A 19,662-nucleotide genomic window follows, 5' to 3' on the forward strand; every position below is an offset into this window, starting at 1 on the left:
GAGCTCTCTTCCACTGACCACCAATGTAAGGCGCTCTTCTTCCACTGACCCCCAATGTAAGGCGCCCTTTTTCAAATTATAACCTAATCTAATCTAATCTAAGTGGGGCATATCTTCCACTGGTGACCATTGTAAGGGGGGGGGGGTCTTCTTTCATTTGTGGACAATGTAAGGGAAGCCTTCTTCCACAGACCATCAATATAAGTGGGGCCCCCCTCTCACTGGTGACCATTGTAAGAGGGCCTAATTTCACTGGTGGACAGTGAAAGCAGAGCCTTCTTCCACAGACTATAAATGTAAGGGGCCCTGTTTCCACTGACCCCCAATGTAACTAGGCACTTTTCTTATAGACCACCACAATATGAGAGGCCTTTCTCCCATTGGTGACTATTGTAAGAGGGGCCTTCTTTCACTAGTGGCCAGAGTTGAGCTTTCTTCCAGTGACCACCAATGTAAGGCGACATGCTTCCACTGACCATCAATGTAAGTGGAGCATTCTTTCCACTGGTGACCATCGTAAGAGGGACCTTCTTTCATTGGTAGACAATGTAAGGGGGGCAATCTTTCACTGGTGAACAATGTAAAGGGGGCATTCTTCCACAGACCACTGATCATCAACTGGTGACCATTGCCAGAAGGCTTTCTTTCACTGGTGACCAATGTATGTGGAGCCACAGACCAGTGATCATTAATATATGTGGGGTCCTTCTTCCACTGGTGACCATTGTCAGAGGGGCTTTTTTCACTGGTGGCCAATGTAGGCGGGCCTTGTTTGACTGGTGTGTTCTTCCACAAACCACAAATATAAGAGGCCATTTTTCCACTGACCATCAATGTGGGTGGGCCCTTCTGCACTGCCCTCTAGCATAAGAAGCAACCACTACTGCTGATCACACTAAGTTACTGTGAGTGGCACATATAATTTTTAGCAGAGGTTCCTCAAGGTATGAACATTTTTTCAAGGGTTCCTCCAGGGAATAAAAGTCGAGAAAGGACGCTTTACAGTATTAAAACCTGCTAGATGTTCCAACCAATCCCTACTAAAGAAAAAGTGATTGAAACACTTTAAAGCTGGACTTCAGGATTAAGCTCACAAAGCATCAAATCCTCCATGTCTCCAAGCTCTGCATATGCAACTTTTTAAGGTCTCATTTGGCAGAAACCAAACCATTGAGGTCCTCAACACCAGCCCAACGTCTCAGTATTGCCAGGTGAAGGTTACCTTAAAGCGCAATACGTTACATTTGATGGAGGTACATGCAAAGCCTCTGAACTACAAGGGTTCTTCAAAAAGTTTCCACACTTTTTTTTAACTCTATTAAATATAGAAAAGTGCAGAAACTTTTTTAACACCTCTCGTACATATAGGAATGGATGAATGGGAGACGATTGACCAGATGAGATGACCCAATCCTTGCCCTACAGGCAGCCCTAACTACTGGTGGGTTAATAAAATACCCATCAAGAAAAGTCGTCATCTAAAGTTGAAATTGCTCATAGAGACATTTTAGGAGAACATCTAAAATATCTGCTTGACAATGAACCAAAGAAAAGAAGAATTGTGCTACAGGAAGGCATTTCTTTTGGATTAGTGCAATCTTTGTTTTTGGCAGTGACATCTTTTAAAACACTTCTCACTTTTGGCCTAGCAGTACATGTATTCAACATAGGAAACTATAGGTCCTTCAAATTCATCTGAGGTTTAGTATGGCTTATTTATGGTCATAGTTATCTTCTTACTTGAGGCTATGTTGTCTACTGAGAGTATCATGAATGGAATTGGTGACACCCCAAGTAACGCAAGATCGGACAATAATGAGAGAGGCCCCACGGTACAACAACGAAACCCTCCCGCCACAATTTTTCCACACTGTCTTCGCTACTTCTCTTACACCGGGAAGATCTTTTCCCACCTCCGCCTGCATATTTGCAACTAAAACACACAATGGATAAAGCACCAGAGAGGTAAAAGCACCGATGAAAGATCCAGATCCCAGAGAAGGCGCCCAGCTCGGAAGTCCTTGAAGGCTGAGCAAGTCTCTTATTGGCTCCTTACAAGAAAGAAAAATGGCACTACCCAAGGCATTCCTGACAAGTATTATTGAGAAACCTCTGTAAATTCCACATGAGAACTTTTGGTTGTTATAAATCTGGAACTCTTGTAAGACGGACGCAACGCTTGGAAAACGAGCAGTATTGCGCCCATCCTGCAAAATATTCTGCATCCTTTCGAATGGCACAAGCAGGACAGCTTCTATGGCCCCAGATAGGCAACCAGAAAGTGCCGGAGTTATAGCTCCTGGTATGTTAACCCCTATGAGAATATTTTGGAGACTTCCTTGGGTGCCAAAGAGCAGAGTACCTTGGACAGTCTTTGCCATGAGTGGGGGTGCCAGACCTCGGAAGAGTTGTTTCATACCTTCACTCTTCAGCTGGTTGACGGCCACCTGGATGGTGGAGGTGTGGAGCTGCTGGCGGAAAATGGTCTTGTAAATCGGAAAGGTGAGAACCGTAGACAAGAAAGTGGAGGAGGCCCCAATTAAATAGCTGCTGTGCCTCCAACAACTCCATCTCGAGGTAGTTCTGTTCTCCATCGTCTTTGGAATTCCAGACAATCACCAAAACAGATTTGATGTAGATGTTCAAAGCTGGAAATGGATTTGCCTTCTGTCAATTTTTTATGGCTAAAAAAATGTCATGGTCCGGCCAGGAATTGTTTTTAATGATGAGGTGTCCAGTCACAATGTGAGAAGATAAGTTTTGAGGTATTTCTTGCCAAAACTGTCTTCCGGTTTCAGTGATGGTTACTATATAAAAAAAGAAAAGTAAAAAGTGTACATATTAGTGTCTATTTGTCCAGATTTTTTAAGTATATGCAAACCCAATTGCTAAATTCACTTTATTGTCAAAACGTATCTAAACCTAAGTGTATTCCCCCCAAGCAAATAAGGAATTTTTCATTCCCCCATTGGAACAAATTGGACCGTGCTTTATAGCAGCCTTTGCCAAATTTTCTACCCCAGAGGAACCCTTGCAATAATTTTTAGGTCTCAGGGAACCCCTGCTACAATAAGTCCATTAGTGGTGTGGCCGGTTAAGCCCTTGCCACTGTTTTCTGTCTAGGCCAGATTTTTCACGAAACAAGCACACTAATGGCAAAGGTGTGTGCTGGCCTTATGTTAGAATTAGAAGTAGAGGTCAGTGCCCCACCCACCCGAAGAGGTCAGTGTGTGAAGGGAGCCATGAGAGGTGCTGGCTTGCACCATACTCTCCAGGTCAGGACAGACCGAGACCCGAGTCTGTGAGAGAGTCCAGGAGGGCTAGAGCAGCTAGGGAGCTGTGGGGAAAAATGCAGAGTTGAGGAACAACATCTCTGCACGAACACTGGGATGTGTTTGATGGTTAAGAGGACCATGGGGGGTACTACCCCAAAAAGGTGTGAAGGGAGCCGTGAGAGGTGCTGGCTTGCACCATACTGTCCAGGTCAGGACAGACCAAGACCCGAGTCTGTGAGAGAGTCCAGGAGGGCTAGAGCAGCTAGGGAGCTGCGAGGAAAGATGCAGAGTTGAGGAACAGAATCTCTGCAGGAACACTGGGATGTGTCTGATGGTTAGGAGGACCAAGGGGGTACTACCCCAAAAAGGTCAGTGTGTGAAGGGAGCCGGGAGTGGTTCTGGCTTGCACCATACTGTCCAGGTCAGGACAGACCAAGACCCGAGTCTCTGAGAGAGTCCAGGGGGGCTAAAGAAGCTAGGGAGCTGCGAGGAAAGATGCAGAGTTGAGGAACAGCATCTTGGCACGAACACTGGGATGTGTTTGATGTTTAGGAGGACCATGGGAGTACTACATGTGGGTACTACTCGGAGCAGTAAGGGCCGGTTCACACTGCGGGCGATGCGAGGCGACACCGACTTGCCTCGTCGCGACCTGCCGCGACCTCAGCGGCGACTTGCAAATGACTTCTGTATAGAAGTCAATGCAAGTCGCCCAAAAGTAGTACAGGAACCTTTTTTCTGAGTCGGAGCGACTCGAGTCGCTCCTCTCAGAACGGTTCCATTGTACAGAACGGGGGCGACTTGTCAGATCGCGGCGAGGCAAGTCGTGTCGCCTCGCATCGCCCGCAGTGTGAACCGGCCCTATAGCTGCCACAAGAGAGCCAAGAGGCTGAATGTTATGTTTGTTGCATTGATGATGAGAATCCCTTGTGTGGGAAGATATACCTGAATGAAACGTTTCTTTAAACGCTTGCCAACGTACATTTAATGCGGCAGGGCGGCCGATCTGCGCTGGATCACATACCTAGTAGGGGGTGTACACGTTCCGCCGGCACCGCACCTGTGCTGTGATTTGACAAAGCATAAACCGATCAGTGGGTGCCGGCCAATAGATGTCCACTGGCACCCGGTGATCGGCGAGGATAGACACAGAATTGAGCTCTGCCTATGTAAACAAGGCAGATATTGGTACTGACAGCAGCAAAGTGATAATTTTGTATCCCTGCAAAGCAGGGAATAAAATCCATCACCTCCCTTAGTAAAAGCACCACACACTGTACACAGACACTGGCTAGGCACACAGATTTGATCACACTAGATGTTTAACCCCTTCCCAGCCAGTGTCATTAGTACAGTGGCAGTGCATATTTTAAGCACTGATCACTGTTAGCCCTTGTACACATCCTTGTACACATGGTCGGAGATTCCGACAACAAAATCCGTCGGAGTAATTCTGGCGGATTAATTTTGGAAGAGGTCCGGAAGTGATGGTCGGACTAAGTTGTCGGAAAATCCGATTGTACATAACGTGATGACGTTATTTCGTTAGGACGGGACTATGTTCAGGCTAGTAGCCAATAGCTTTGGTCTAGGAATTTGATCTGAGCATGCGTGGCACTTTGTCCGTCGGAGTAGGCTACGCATGATCGGAGTATGTCCGATCGGAGCATTTTGTCGGAAAATTTTACCGGCAAGTTGGAAAAGTTGGTCCGTCGGATATTCTGACGGAAACAGTCCGATGCAGACCACACACAGTCGGAATATCCGACAAGACGGTCTGATAGGAATCTCCGACCGTGTGTACAAGGGCTAATAGTGTCACTGGTTCCCACAAAGTGTCAAAAATGTCAGTCAGTGTCCGATTGTCCGCCGCAATATTACAGTCCTGTTACACTATATTGTCAAAAGTATTGGGACACTTGCCTTTGCACGCACATGAACTTTAATGCCATCCCAGTCTTAGTCCGTAGGGTTCAATATTGAGTTGGCCCACCCTTTGCACCTATAACAGCTTCAACCCTTCTGGGAAGGCTGTCCACAAGACTTAGGAGTGTGTCTATGGGAATGTTTGACCATTCTTCCAGAAGCGCATTTTGTGAGGTCAGGCACTGATGTTGGACGAGAAGGCCTGGCTTGCAGTCTCCACTCTAATTCATCCCAAAGGTGTTCTATCTGGTTGAGATCAGGACTCTATGCAGGCCAGTCAAATCCCATCACCCCAAACTCGCTCATCCATGTCTTTATGGACCTTGCTTTGTGCACTGGCGCGCAGTCATTTTGGAACAGGAAGGGGCCATCCCCAAACTGTTTACACAAAGTTGGGAGCATGAAATTGTCCAAAATGTTTTGGTATGCTGATACCTTAAGAGTTCCCTTCACTGGAACTAAGGGGCCAAGCCCAACCCCTGAAAAACAACCCCACACCATGATCACCCCTCCACCAAATGATTTAGACTTGTGCGCAAAGCAAGGTCCATAAAGACATGGATGAGCGAGTTTGGGGTGGAGGAACTCGACTGGCCTGCACAGAGTCCTGACCTCAACCCGACAGAACACCTTTGGGATGAATTAGAGCAGAGACTGTGTGCCAGGCTTCTGGAAGAATGGTCAAACATTCCCATAGACACACTCCTAAACCTTGTGGACGGCCTTCCCAGAAGAGTTGAAGCTGTTATAGCTGCAAAGGGTGGGCCAACTCAGTATTGAACCCTACGGACTAAGACTGGGATGTCATTAACCAACTCGCGCCCGCCCTATAGCCGAATGACGGCCGTAGAGCAGGCGCTTTCGTCCGGGTGGCCGTCCCTGGACGTCCTAATGTTTACTTCCGCAATGCGCGCCGCCGCGGGCGCGCATCGCGGAAGTTCTGTGATCGCCGTGTCTCCCGGGGACAGGCAAACACAGACGCTGTAAACGGCCAATCACAGCAGCCGTTTACAGAGTGATCGGCGTGTCCAATGGGAGATGATCTCATATGTAAACATATGAGATCATCTCTCAGCGCCGCTCTCCCTCCTCACACAGACAGAGTGTGAGAGGGGAGAGATGAACGGCTGCAGCGGCAGCCGCTCTGCTTTGACTCGTTAAAAAAAAAAAAAGTAAAAAAAAAGTGCCATCCTCCCCCAGCAGTGACATCCTCCCCCAGCAGTGCCATCCACCCCAGTGCCATCCTCCCCCAGCAGTGCCATCCGCCCCAGTGCCATCCGTGCCATCCACCCCCAGTGCCAACCGCCCCCAGTGCCATCCACCCCCAGTGCTACCTGCCCCCAGTGCTACCTGCCCCCAGTGCCACCTGCCCCCAGTGCCATTTGTCCCCAGTGCCTTCTGTCATCAGTGCCACGTATCAGTGCCATCTATCATCAGATGCCCCACGTGGGCGACTATGTGGCAGATGAGGTTTAATGTTGATAAATGTAAAGTTATGCACTTGGGGGCTAAGAATATGCATGCATCATACATGCTAGGGGGAGTACAACTGGGGGGATCCATAGTGGAGAAGGATCTGGGCGTTTTGGTAGATCATAAGCTCAATAATAGCATGCAATGCCAAGCTGCTGTTTCCAAAGCGAGCAAAGTCCTTTCTTGTATTAAGAGATGTATGGACTCCAGAGAGAGAGATATCATTTTGCCCCTGTTCAAATCATTAGTAAGACCTCACCTGGAATATGCAGTTCAGTTTTGGGCACCAGTTCTCAAAAAGGATATCGGGGAACTGGAGAAAGTGCAGAGAAGGGCAACCAAACTGATAAGAGGCATGAACTCAGCTATGAGGAAAGATTAGAGGAACTGAATTTATTCACTCTTGAGAAGAGGAGAATAAGGGGGGATATGATCAACATGTTCAAATATATTAGGGGTCCATATAGTGAACTTGGTGTTGAGTTGTTCTCTGTACGGTCAACCCAGAGGACAAGGGGGCACTCTTTACGTCTAGAGGAAAAGAGATTTCATCTTCAAGTACGGAAAGGTTTCTTCACAGTTAGAGCTGTGAAAATGTGGAATAGACTCCCGCCAGAGGTGATTCTGGCCAGCTCAGTAGATTGCTTTAAGAAAGGCCTGGATACTTTCCTGAATGTACATAATATAATATATATATATGTAACTATGTATGTGTCATCAGTGCCACATAGTGCCATCTGTCATCAGTGCCACGTATTAGTGCCATCTGTCATCAGTGCCACGTATCAGTGCCATTTGTCATCAGTGCCACCTGTCAGTGTCACGTGCCATCTGTTGTCAGTGTCACGTGTCATCAATGCCACTTATCAGTGCCATCTGTCATCAGTGTCACGCGTCATCGGTGCCATGTATTAGTGCCATCTGTCATCGGTGGCACGTATTAGTGCCACGTATTAGTGCCACGTGTCCTCAGTGCCACGTATTAGTGCCACGTGTCATCAGTGCCACGTATAAGTGTCATGTATAAGTGCCACGTGTCATCAGTGCCACAAATTAGTGCCATCTGTCATCAGTGCCACATATTAGTGCCATCTGTCATCAGTGCCACGTGTCATCAGTGCCACGTATAAGTGTCATCATTGCCACGTATCAGTGCCATCTGTCATCAGTGTCACGTGTCATTGTCCTGGTGCTTCAAAAGTGTAATAAATAGTCAACAAGTTAGATGTGTAATTTATGTTCCTAGAACACATGATGGTGCTACCTGCATGTTGGGCCTCTCTATGTGGCCAGGCTGTGAAAAAGTCCCACACATGTGGTATTGTAATACTCAGGAGGAGTAGCAGAATTTTTTGGGGGGTGTCATTTGTGGTATACACATGCCATGTGAGAGAAATAACCTATTACAATGACAATTTTGTGGAGAAAAAAAAAATGAAAAATCTTAATTTTGCAAAGAATTGTGGGAAAAAAATGACAACATCAAAAAGCTCACTATGCCTCTTACTAAATACCTTGGAATGTCTAATTTCCAAAAAGGGGTCATTTGGGTATTTGTACTTTCCTGACTTGTTCGGGTCACAAGAAGCGAGATAGGCCACCAGTACATCAGATGTGATCAATTTTGTGCGATTCGCACCACAGCTTGTAGACTCTCTAACTTTCACAAAGACCAAATAATATCCACTAATTTGGGTTATTTTTATGAAAGATATGTAGCAGTATAAATTGTGGCCAAAATTTATGAAGAAAAATTAATAATTTGCATAATTCTGTCACAGAAACAAAGAAATATGCGTTTTTTTTAAAAAATTTCGGTCTTTTTTCATTTATAGCGCAAAAAATAAAAACCCCAGAGGTGATCAAATACCACCAAAAGAAAGCTCTATTTGTGGGAAAAAAAGGACAAAAAATTCATTTGGGTACAGTGTTGCATGCCTGAGTAATTGTCATTCAAAGTGTGAGAGCACTGAAAGCTGAAAAAGCTGAAAAATTGGTCTGGGCAGGAAGGGTGTTTAAGTGCCCAGTAAGCAAGTGGTTAAAGTTCATGTGTGTAAAGGAGGGTGTCCCAATACTTTTGGTAATATAGTATATATATATATATATATATATATATATATATATATATATATATATATATATATATATAATACCCATACATCAAATTCATATATCTAGAAAATAATTAAAAGATTTATATATATATATATATATATATATATATATATATATATATATATATATACAGTATCTCACAAAATTAAGTACACCCCTCACATTTTTGTAAATCTTTTCTTCTATCTTTTCATGTGACAACACTGAAGAAATGACACTTGTCTACAATGTAATGTAGTGAGTGTACAGCTTGTATAACAGTGTAAATTTGCTGTCCCCTCAAAATAACTCAACACACAGCCATTAATGTCTAAACCGCTGGCAACAAAAGTGAGTACACCCCTAAGTGAAAATGTCCAAATTGGGTCCAAAGTATCAATATTTTGTGTGGCCACCATTATTTTCCAGCACTGCCTTAACCCTCTTGGGCATGGAGTTCACCAGAGCTTCACAGGTTGGCACTGGAGTCCTCTTCCACTCCTCCATGACGACATCACGGAGCTGGTGGATGTTAGAGACCTTGCGCTCCTCCACCTTCCGTTTGAGGATGCCCCACATATGCTCAATAGGGTTTAGGTTTGGAGACATGCTTGGCCAGTCTATCACCTTTACCCTCAGCTTCTTTAGCAAGGCAGTGGTCATCTTGGAGGTGTGTTTGGGGTCGTTATGTTGGAATACTGCCCTGCGGCCCAGTCTCTGAAGGGAGGGTATCATGTTCTGCTTCAGTATGTCACAGTACATGTTAGCATTCATGGTTCCCTCAATGAACTGTAGCTCCCCAGTGCCGGCGCACTCATGCAGCCCAAGACCATGACACTCCCACCACCATGCTTGACTGTAGGCAAGACACACTTGTCTTTGTACGCCTCACCTGGTTGCCGTCATACACGCTTCACACCATCTGAACCAAATAAGTTTATCTTGGAATCATCCTCGTCCTTAGTCTGCTTGTCTTCAGCAAACTGTTATCTTGTGCATCATCTTCAGAAGAAGCTTCCTTCTGAGACGACAGCCATGCAGACCAATTTGATGCAGTGTGCGGTGTAAGGGCTGAGCACTGACAGGCTGACCCCCCACCCCTCCAACGTCTGCAGCAATCATACGTCTATTTCCCAAAGACAACCTCTGGATATGACGCTGAGCACGTGACCTCAACTTCTTTGGTGGACCATGGCGAGGGCGGTTCTGAGTGGAACCTGTCCTGTTATACTGCTGTATGGTCTTGGTCACCGTGCTGAAGCTCAGTTTCAGGGTCTTGGCAATCTTCTTATAGCCTAGGCCATCTTTATGTAGAGCAACCATTCTTTTCATGTTCAACTTCCAGTGACCAGTATGAGAGAGTGAGAGCGATAATACCAAATTTAACACACCTGCTCCCCATTCACACCTGAGACCTTGTAACACTAACGAGTCACATGACCCCGGGGAGGGAAAATAGCTAATTGGGTTCAATTTGGACATTTTCACTTAGGGGTGTACTCACTTTTGTTGCCAGCAGTTTAGACATTAATGGCTGTGTGTTGAGTTATTTTGAGGGGACAGAAAATGTACACTGTTATACAAGCTGCACACTCACTATACTATACTAGATATATACAGATGCTGTATATATATATATATATATATATATATATATATATATATATATATATTTATATAGTCTTTTATAGATACAATCATAAAACCTGACAATCAACAGTATTATGTTACCTACTTAAAAAATAAAAGCAAATAATAAATATAATAATAAACAAAAGCAAATTTAAAAAAATGATATTTGTTAACAAATCTCAGGAGGTACTTATCCCTGCAATATCCTGTACCTTTTTTTAAATTTAGCGCAGATTTGCATTGCACCGCCCACCAGGCCGCATCATCCATTCACAGGGATCTTTTGAAAGGGAAGACTACAAATTCCATCTTCCACAGCGGCAGATAGACACAGAGATCATGCTAGCACAGGTGCATGTGCCATCACCAATTGTGTAGTCAATTGTTTACTTCCTCCAACCCCATAACAAAAGGTTCATGCCTCTGTACTTCCTCCAACCCTGCACCTACTTCCTCTAACACCATAACAGAAGGTCCACATCTCCGTACTTCCCCCAACCCCATAAAATAAGGTTTACTCCTCCATACTTCTTTAAACCCCTCACCACCATACTTCCTCCAAACCTGCACCACTGTACTTCCTCCAACCCTGCACCACTGTACTTTATATAACCTCATAACAGAATGGCCGCACCTCCATACTTTCTCCAACACCATAACAAAAGGTCCTCACCTCTGTATTTCCTCCAACCCCATAACACAAGGTCCTCATTTCTGTATTGCCTTCAACCCCATAACAGAAGGTCCGCACCTCCGTACTTCTTCCAACCCAACAACAGAAGGTCCGCACCCCCGTACTTTCTCCAACCCAATAACAGAAGGTCTGCACCTTTGTACTTCCTCCAACCCAATAACAGAAAGTCTGTAACCCTGTACTTCCGCCAACCCTGCATCACCATACTTTCTCCAACCCCATAACAGAAGTTCCTCACCTCCGTATTTCCTCTAACCCCTTAACTCCATAACACAAGGTCCTCATTTCCATATTTCCTACAACCCCATAATAGAAGGTCTGCACCTCCATATTTCCTCCAATCCCATAACAAGAGGTCCGTATCTCCGTACTTCCTCCAATGCCATAACATAAGGTCCGCACCGGACTTCCTCCAAACCCATAAAAGAAGGTTCACACCTCTGTATTTTCTACAAACCTATATGTAACAACAGAAGGTCCGCACCTCCATACTTTCTCCAACACCATAACAAAAGGTCCTCACCTCTGTATTTCCTCCAACCCCATAACAGAAGGTTCTCACCTCTGTATTAACTCCAACCTCATAACACAAGGTCCTCATTTCTGTATTTCCTTCAACCCCATAAAAGGTCCGCACCTCCGTACTTCCTCCAACCCAATAAAATAAGGTCTGCACCTCCAACCCAATAATATAAGGCCCGCACCTTTGTACTTCCTCCAACCTAATAACAGAAGGTCGCTACCCCTGTATTTCCACCAACCCTGCATCACCATACTTTCTCCAACCCCATAACAGAAGTTCCTCACCTCTGTATTTCCTCTAACCCCATAACTCCATACACAAGGTTCTTATTTCCATATTTCCTCTAACCCCATAATAGAAGGTCCGTACCTCCGTACTCCCTCCAAACCAATAACAGAAGATCTGCACCTCCATACTTCCTCCAACCCCATAAAAGAAGGTCCACTCCTCCATACTTCCTCCAACCCTGCACCACTGTACTTCCTCTAACCTCATAACAGAATGTCTGCACCTCCATACTTCCTCCAACCCCATAACAGAAGGTCCTCATCACAGTATTAACTCCAAACCCATAACACAAGGTCCTCATTTCTGTATTGCCTTCAACACCATAACAGATGGTCCACATCTCTGTATTTCCTCCAACCCAATAACAGGTCTGTGATATACTGATCGTGGTTGCAATGCTCTGCAGACTTCATTGCAAAAAAATGGTAAATGCACATATTTTATTAATTCATTTTCGGAGCACTTTTTTTTTTTTTTTTTTAAGTGGACTATGCTTTTTTTTTTTTTTTTTTTTTTTTTAATCTTTATTTAAATTTTTTCCATACAAAAAGTATAAAACATAGTATACATATACATATGCATCCTACTACCCCCCCCCCCCCCCTATAGCCCTACTACCTCTTCATATTTCTTCGTTGATTTAAACAGTTTCCATTGCTTCCATTTCTTTCGAAATTTCTTTTCCCCGCTCTCCTCATCCTCTTCCCATCCCTCCATTCTATACATGTCCTCTACTTTACCTATCCATTCCCTCAATTTTGGGGCTTCCGCCTGTCTCCAGTTTTTTGGTATCAAGCTCTTTGTTACGTTTATTAGGTTTCCTATGAGGCCTTCTTTGTACTTTTGAGTTGGGGTGTCTGTACCATGGAAAAGACATGTCCATGGGTTTTCTAGTACCTGAGTTCCTGTTATTATTTTTATTAAAGTTAATGTTTCTCTCCAGTAGTTTCTAATTTTTGGGCATTCCCACCAGATATGTGCCGCAGTCCCTTGCTGTCCACACCCTCTCCAGCACATCCCGAGTTGCTCTTCCTGATATCTCCTCATCTTGTCTGGTGTCCTGTACCATCTAGCAAGGCTTTTATAATTCATTTCTATTGTATTAAGATTTTTCGATGTCCCGTGTGTTAAGTGTAAGATTTTTTCTAAATTCTGTTTCTCCCCTCGTGGCCCTATTTCTTCTTCCCACTTTTTTATATATATAGGTACCTCCGTCTCGTCCACTTCTCCCAGCATCTTGTATATCTGTGAGATATTTACTCTTATTATTTTCCCCTCACATATCCGCTCTAAGGCGTTAAGGTCTGTTCCACTTCTCAGTGGTTGTGGCAATGATGAGACAAAATGTCTGAGCTGGAGGTACCTCCATCCATCTATATCCATGTACTCCTGTAGTGTTTCTAACGTGTTTATTTTACCCGCATTTATTATGTGTCTCAATTGAATATCTTCTCTTCTAATCCAGTGTCCTCCCATAGTGCTCTTCCCCGGTGGAAATAAATTATTTTCTTTTAATGCCATTAGTGGAGAGTTGTATTTCCACTTATTATGCTTGTGAATTCCATCCCATATTCTAAAAACGTTTTTTGTGAGTGCAAGTGTTGTTGGTCCGAGTGATCTGTGTTTTGGGGGTATCCAAATTTCCTTTCCTAATCGTGTCTCTGCAGCGCTGTGTTCTATTGCCACCCATCTTTTTTCATTATCTAATTTTGTCCACTCCACCACCCGTGTTAATACTATAGATTCGTAATATTTCTTAAAATCCGGTACTTTTAGACCTCCCCTCTCTTTTCCCAGTTGTAATACCTTTAAGGCTATTCTAGGCTTCTTATTTTTCCAGATGAGCTTGGTTATTAGACGTTTAATAGTATTAAAGTAGACTGGGGGAATATATATCGGTAACATCTGTAACTTATATAATATTTTTGGTTGTATGATCATCTTAAGGGCATTTATCCGGCCAAACCAGGACAATGGTTTCGTCATTATTTTTTTTGTGTCTTCTCTTACTTCGTCCAGTAGGGGGATATAGTTTATCTCATAGATTTCCTTTAATGAGGCTGCCAGCTTTATACCTAAATATTTAATTTCCTTTTTCCATAGGAAGGGAAATTTGCCCTTGATATCCTGTTCTTCCCCACTGCTCGTGCTGACACTTAAAACCTCTGTTTTTTTTAAATTTATTTTAAAATTTGATATATCTCCATATTGCTCGATACTCTTTACCAAATTTGGCATGGAGATTCTAGGTTTTGTCACATAAAATAGGACATCGTCCGCAAATGCGGCTACTTTATGAACCTCTTCCCCCAGCTCAATTCCTCCTATATCGGGATTTTTCCTCACTGTCTCCAGCAGTGGTTCCAAAGTCAACACGAACAGTATGGGTGACAGTGGGCAACCCTGTCTAGTCCCATTGTACATTCTAAAGGGGTCAGACAAGTTGCCGTTTACCCTTACCACTGCCATTGGGCACTCATAGAGTGTCTTTATCCAACTCAGGATTCGGATACCAAATCCCATTTCTTTCAACGTGCCCAGCATAAATCCCCAGTCTACTCGGTCAAATGCTTTTTCTGCATCTATTGACAAGAGAAGACTGGGGATTTTGCTCTCCTGGGCTTTCTGGAGAAGCAATAGTGTCCTCACTCCATTATCCCTTCCCTCTCGGCCCCCCACGAACCCCACTTGATCTGGGTGGACCAAGTTCGGAACTATTTTTTTCATTCTAGTAGCTAGTATTTTTGCGAATAATTTTATGTCGGTATTTAATAATGAGATTGGTCTATAGTTTGAACATATCATACCTTCCTTCCCTTCTTTCAATATTGTGGAGATAATTGCTAGAGAGGCTTCCTTACCCAGTCCGTATTTTATATCTAGGCCGTTAAAATATGCACATAACCTTGGTGACAAAATTTCCCCAAATTTTTTATAATATTCTATTATATAGCCGTCCGGGCCCGGGCTTTTCCCTCCTGTTGTTTCTTTTATTGCTTGGTTTACTTCGGATGTTGTTATAGGAGAATCCAATTCCTGTACTATTTCCTGTGATAGTGTAGGGACCTTAGCGTTTATTATATATTCTTTGATTTTCCTCTTTCTAATATTCTCTTGCTGCTCTGTCTCCTTTTTTCTCACCCAATATAATTGCTCGTAGTATTCTCTAAATACCTCCGCTATATCTTCAGTCTTATATTTAATCTCGTTTTTTTTATCTATTATTTTCTCGATATAATTTTTTGCTTTCTTTTTCCTCAATATCCTAGCTAAACTCTTGCCATTCTTGTTTCCCAAGAAATATCGCTCTTTCGTTATTTTATGATATTCTCTCCTTACTTCTTGCTCTATTATTTCCTCCAGCTCTAGTTTTTTTATAGCTAGATTCCGTTGTAGCCCCTGTATCTGTCCCTTTCCATTTTGTTTCTCTATTTTGTGTTTTAATTCTAATCTCCTAATTTCTTCTCTCAATTCCTTTACCTTTTTATTCCTTTCTTTTTTTCTTTTTGCCCCAAGTGAGATATATATTCCTCTTATGTAAGCCTTATGGGCCTCCCATAGTATGTTCTCCGCCATCTCGTCCTTCCCATTTGAGGCAAAAAAAAATTGCAGCTCCTTTCTTATTGTTTCCTCTCCTTCTACGTCTAATAGATCTTTATTTAGTTTCCAGGTAAACGGGGGTTTCTTTACCTCTGGGATTTTAATTCTCATGGTTACAGGCGCGTGGTCCGACAGAGTCCTAGTTCCGATGTCCGTATCTACCACTTCCTCCAATAGCTGATGTTCCACCAGCCAATAATCTATCCTGGTGTACGTCCCATGCACGGGGGAGTAGAACGAATAATCTCGTTTCTTCGGATGTTGTATTCTCCACACATCTATCAGCTGTAATTCGGTCATCCATTGTTTAATTACATTTCGCTGCATGTTCGCCGTCTCCCGTGCATGGGACGAACTATCCAGTCTCGGATTTATCGGAAAATTCAGGTCTCCTGCCACAATCACCCTCCCCTCCTTAAATTCCCAAAGTTTTCCCAGTATCTTTCTCAGATAAGTTATTGGATTCTTATTCGGGCTATATATATTTGCCAAGGTATATTTTATTCCCCATAGTTTTCCTTTTAGAAACAGGAACCTCCCTTCCGGGTCTCCCATCCTGCCCTCTACTATAAATTGGATATCCCGGCCTATCCCCACTGCTACCCCCCTTGTTCTACTTGAGACTGAGTCTCCATAGAACCAGGTCGGGTATCTTGGGGAGTACAGTCTAATTTTACTTTCATGGGTTAAGTGCGTTTCCTGTAAGAACACGATCTCTGCATTAAGTTGCTCCAATTCTCTTAGTATCTTAAACCGTTTGTTAGCTACATTTAGACCTCTCACATTATACGACACACAGTTTACCATTGTCATGTTAGAACCCAAATAGTGCCCTTTACTCGAAATCTTGAGCTATAGGTTATTCTCCTCTCTCCCTCCCCCCCCTCCTCCCCCGCCCCCCCCACCCTCCTCTCCCACCCCCCCACCCTCATCCCCCCCATGGCCCATCTCCGGGCCTCTTGCATCCAACCTGGATATATCCCCGTCCTGGTGTCTGCACCTCTTCCCTTGAGGTGGAGACCCCAACCCGGCGCCCCGTGTGCACCTCCCCGGGTCCTGGGATCCCGGGGTGGGCCCTAAAGAGAGAGACCCTTCCCCAGCCCCCCCCACCCCCCCCCCCCAGTAAACAGCTTCCACCACCTCAATGTACTTCCATAACTTTAGAGCAGCCTTTTTACTACTTCTTCCCTCCCCCCCCTCCCTATACCCCCCGCCACCCCCCCTCTCCCCCCGGTAGCTCCTCTCTTATTAACCCTTCATACTCTTTTGGAATTGGTATCTGTAGGTTTTTACAAAAGTCCTGCATATCTTCCAAAAATCTCAACCTTACTGTCTTCCCATCTCTGTGTACTATTAATGCTGCGGGAAATCCCCAGCTATATCTAATGTTTAGTTCTCTTAGTTGATCCAGCAGTGGTTTGAGCTTTCTTCTTCTTATTAGGGTCTCCGCTGATAAGTCCGCAAACACTTGTAAAGTCTTTTGTTCGTACTGTAGAGGAGGTCCCTTCCTAAGATTATTCCATATTTTTTCTTTGTCTGAGTACTTATGGAACTTAATAAGCACATCCCGTGGCATGTCCTCTTTTAGCCCAGGTGGTTTCCTCACTCTGTGTACTCTATCAATTTTTATCTTTTCTGCCTCTCCTCTCTCCAGTAGGGGGTTAAATATCCTCTTCATTTTTTCCTCCAGATCTTCTCCATTTTGCTCTGGTATAGCCCTTATCTTCAAATTTTGGCGCCTATTTTGGTTTTCTTGCGCCTCCATTTTATAACAACATTCTTTCTGTTGTCTTTGCAGCTCTTTCATTTGTGTTTTTAGCCCAGCTATCTCCAGTGTTTGTCTCTCCGCTTTCTCTTCTACCTCTTCTACCCTTTTTAACAGATGTCCCAAATCCATACGTACGTTGGAGACCTCACTTTTTATCAGGTTTTCCATTCTCTCGAACATTGCTAACATATCCAACTTAGTAGGCATTAGGGATTCACTCCTCAGATCTTCCTCCTCTGTAATCTCCGTCTCTATTCCCATGTTCTCCTGTATCTTTTCTCCTTGGGCCCCCTTTAATTTAGCTGCCTCTTTTCTTGCGCCTTTGTTTACCTGAGCTGTTTTTTTTTCCATACTGGGACTTCTGGTGTTCCCTTCTTTAGTTGTTAAATATTTCTGGATTGAGCTTGCGTTTGCACTTGAATTTAAACTTTCTCTGGGGGTTTTGGGTTCTGTTACTTTTTGGGATCGGCCTTTCATTATTTCTTTTGGGCTCACACCCCCTCCGGCTTACCCCTCTCCCGTGTGCTTATCCCTCTGGGATTTATAATATATTCCTCCTTCCCCTCCTCCTTTCCTTGTGTATGTTTCCAGACAAAAAAAGAAGGGAGAGACCTCTCTTTGATAGTCGATAACTCTGTTCTATGCGAGTGCAATAGATGTATATACGTGCTCATGGGTTACCCACAGATGTGTTCAAGCTCAGTATGTCTCTCATGCAGATTACTTCTTTAAACCGTCTCCCCCCTATTTTTTTTTTTTTTGAGCTATTGAGCTATTGCTTAATATCCATTAATATATATTCCATAGATAATATGCCAGGGGAGACTTACTTCAAGCTGGTATTTTTAGGAAAGCAGCACAGGGAGAAAAAAAACAAAAAACAAAAAAAACTTCATTTATCTTCACATATCCTAGAGAAGATTTAATGACAGTCCTTTTTTCTCCCACAGGTTCTTAACTTTGCTCATTTATTCATATCAATACAGTTGCTATATGAACATTGTCTCTGCATGTATTAGTGCGTGTATTAGTGTCACCAATAAGCATTTTTAACCTTCGCTGTATATCTCACAAGCACTTGTTCTGTCTTGCTCTTGAACATCTCAAGGGTTAATTATCAGGCATGCAAACAGCTTTAGCGTCCAAGAAGGGGGAGGTAGAGAGGGCAGAGGAATGGATACACAACACAACAGGTCTCACAGCCGACAGATAAGGGACGGGATCACCTATTATCCTGTCAGCTTCAGTCCTCCTTATCAGGGGGGAGAGCTGCCCTCTCCAGCTGCCGCTGACTTTTTCACTGTGTCCAAGTCACTTTGTGCAAGTTGTCTCGTCCCGGAGGGAGAGGGAGGGAGGGAAGGGAGGGGGGGTTACTCTCACCAGCTGCAGTTGAATCTCCTGCTTACATCTCCCGTCCGGAGGTTGTACGGCCGCTCTCACCTGCCACTACCGCTCTCCACAACGGTCTCAACCTGCTCTGGGGGGGAGACAGATCGTCCTAATGAGGGGCCTCCACGCTGTGTCCCCGGTCTTCCATCTGGTTCCTTCTGGTTCCTCCACCACCGTGGATAGCAGTCTCTCTCAGCCCTCACGGCCGCCGCGTCAGGCTCCTCCCCCAACGCTCTGGCGTCACATCACTGCCTTCCCTGATAGTTGCTACCAGCAAGTGGACTATGCTTTTAACACTGGCTGCACTTGATATAAGGGAGGTCACATGTATCCAGATATCCAGATGCATTTTTGATACTTTTGAAGTACTGGCTACATAGGTAGAAAGCTAGGAAAAAAAGACACAGGTCCATCTAATTCCAGCAATAAAAAAAATAAAAATTAATTTTAACCAAGGTTAAAATTAAACCAAGGTGCAATTTGCTGCAGCATGGGGAAAAAACAAATTCCTTCCTGATTCCCACCCCCCCTCCGAAGGCATAAATAGGAAGAAGCAACTATATGATACAAATATTTAAACCATATCTTTTTGTGTAAATTAGCAATAAACAGACAGTTACCTCTTCAGCACCAGCATCCTCTGACCTTCCCTTGCAACCACAACAGTTTCACAAATAGCTTATGCTCTCAGGCCGCCCCCTCCCCGAGTCTCGTTTTGATTGGAGGAGACTCACAGCATCATTTCCTTCACTGAATCCTTTTGTTCTGATGTGAGATGTGAAGCTCTGCATCCGTACACCGTCAGCCCTATGACAGTAACAAACCACCTGCAGAAAGATACTTTAGACTAAAATGCAGATTTACCTTCATATATATATACATATATATATTCATATATATGTTTATTTTTATTCTACTTCTATTAGCCATATTATATATATATATATATATATAATATACTTATATATAATATGACTAAAATATAAAATATATATTATAT

The 19,662-nt window shown here is 43.8% G+C and overlaps 1 protein-coding gene across 1 annotated transcript; it reads right to left on the reverse strand.

The window, feature by feature from the left end:
* Nucleotides 1–581: 581 nt before the first annotated feature.
* On the reverse strand, nucleotides 582–19,401 carry SLC25A53 (solute carrier family 25 member 53). Its single transcript, XM_077465256.1, has 2 exons — nucleotides 19,283–19,401; nucleotides 582–2,807 (listed from the first exon to the last, which is right to left on the reverse strand). Exon 2 carries the CDS (start codon nucleotides 2,592–2,594, stop codon nucleotides 1,737–1,739), a length of 858 nt encoding a protein of 285 aa, XP_077321382.1. The 5' UTR covers nucleotides 2,595–2,807; nucleotides 19,283–19,401; the 3' UTR covers nucleotides 582–1,736.
* Between the last annotated feature and the right edge of the window lie 261 nt (nucleotides 19,402–19,662).

This window comes from Lithobates pipiens, unplaced genomic scaffold (assembly GCF_037356315.1).
Source record: "Lithobates pipiens isolate NorthernLeopardFrog02 unplaced genomic scaffold, aLitPip1_a1.2 Scaffold_1, whole genome shotgun sequence".
Taxonomy (NCBI): Eukaryota; Metazoa; Chordata; class Amphibia; order Anura; family Ranidae; genus Lithobates; species Lithobates pipiens.

Bases quoted from the DNA above. Each gene is read 5' to 3' on its own strand.
- SLC25A53 (XM_077465256.1), bottom strand. From the start codon at position 2,594: ATGGAGAACAGAACTACCTCGAGATGGAGTTGTTGGAGGCACAGCAGC.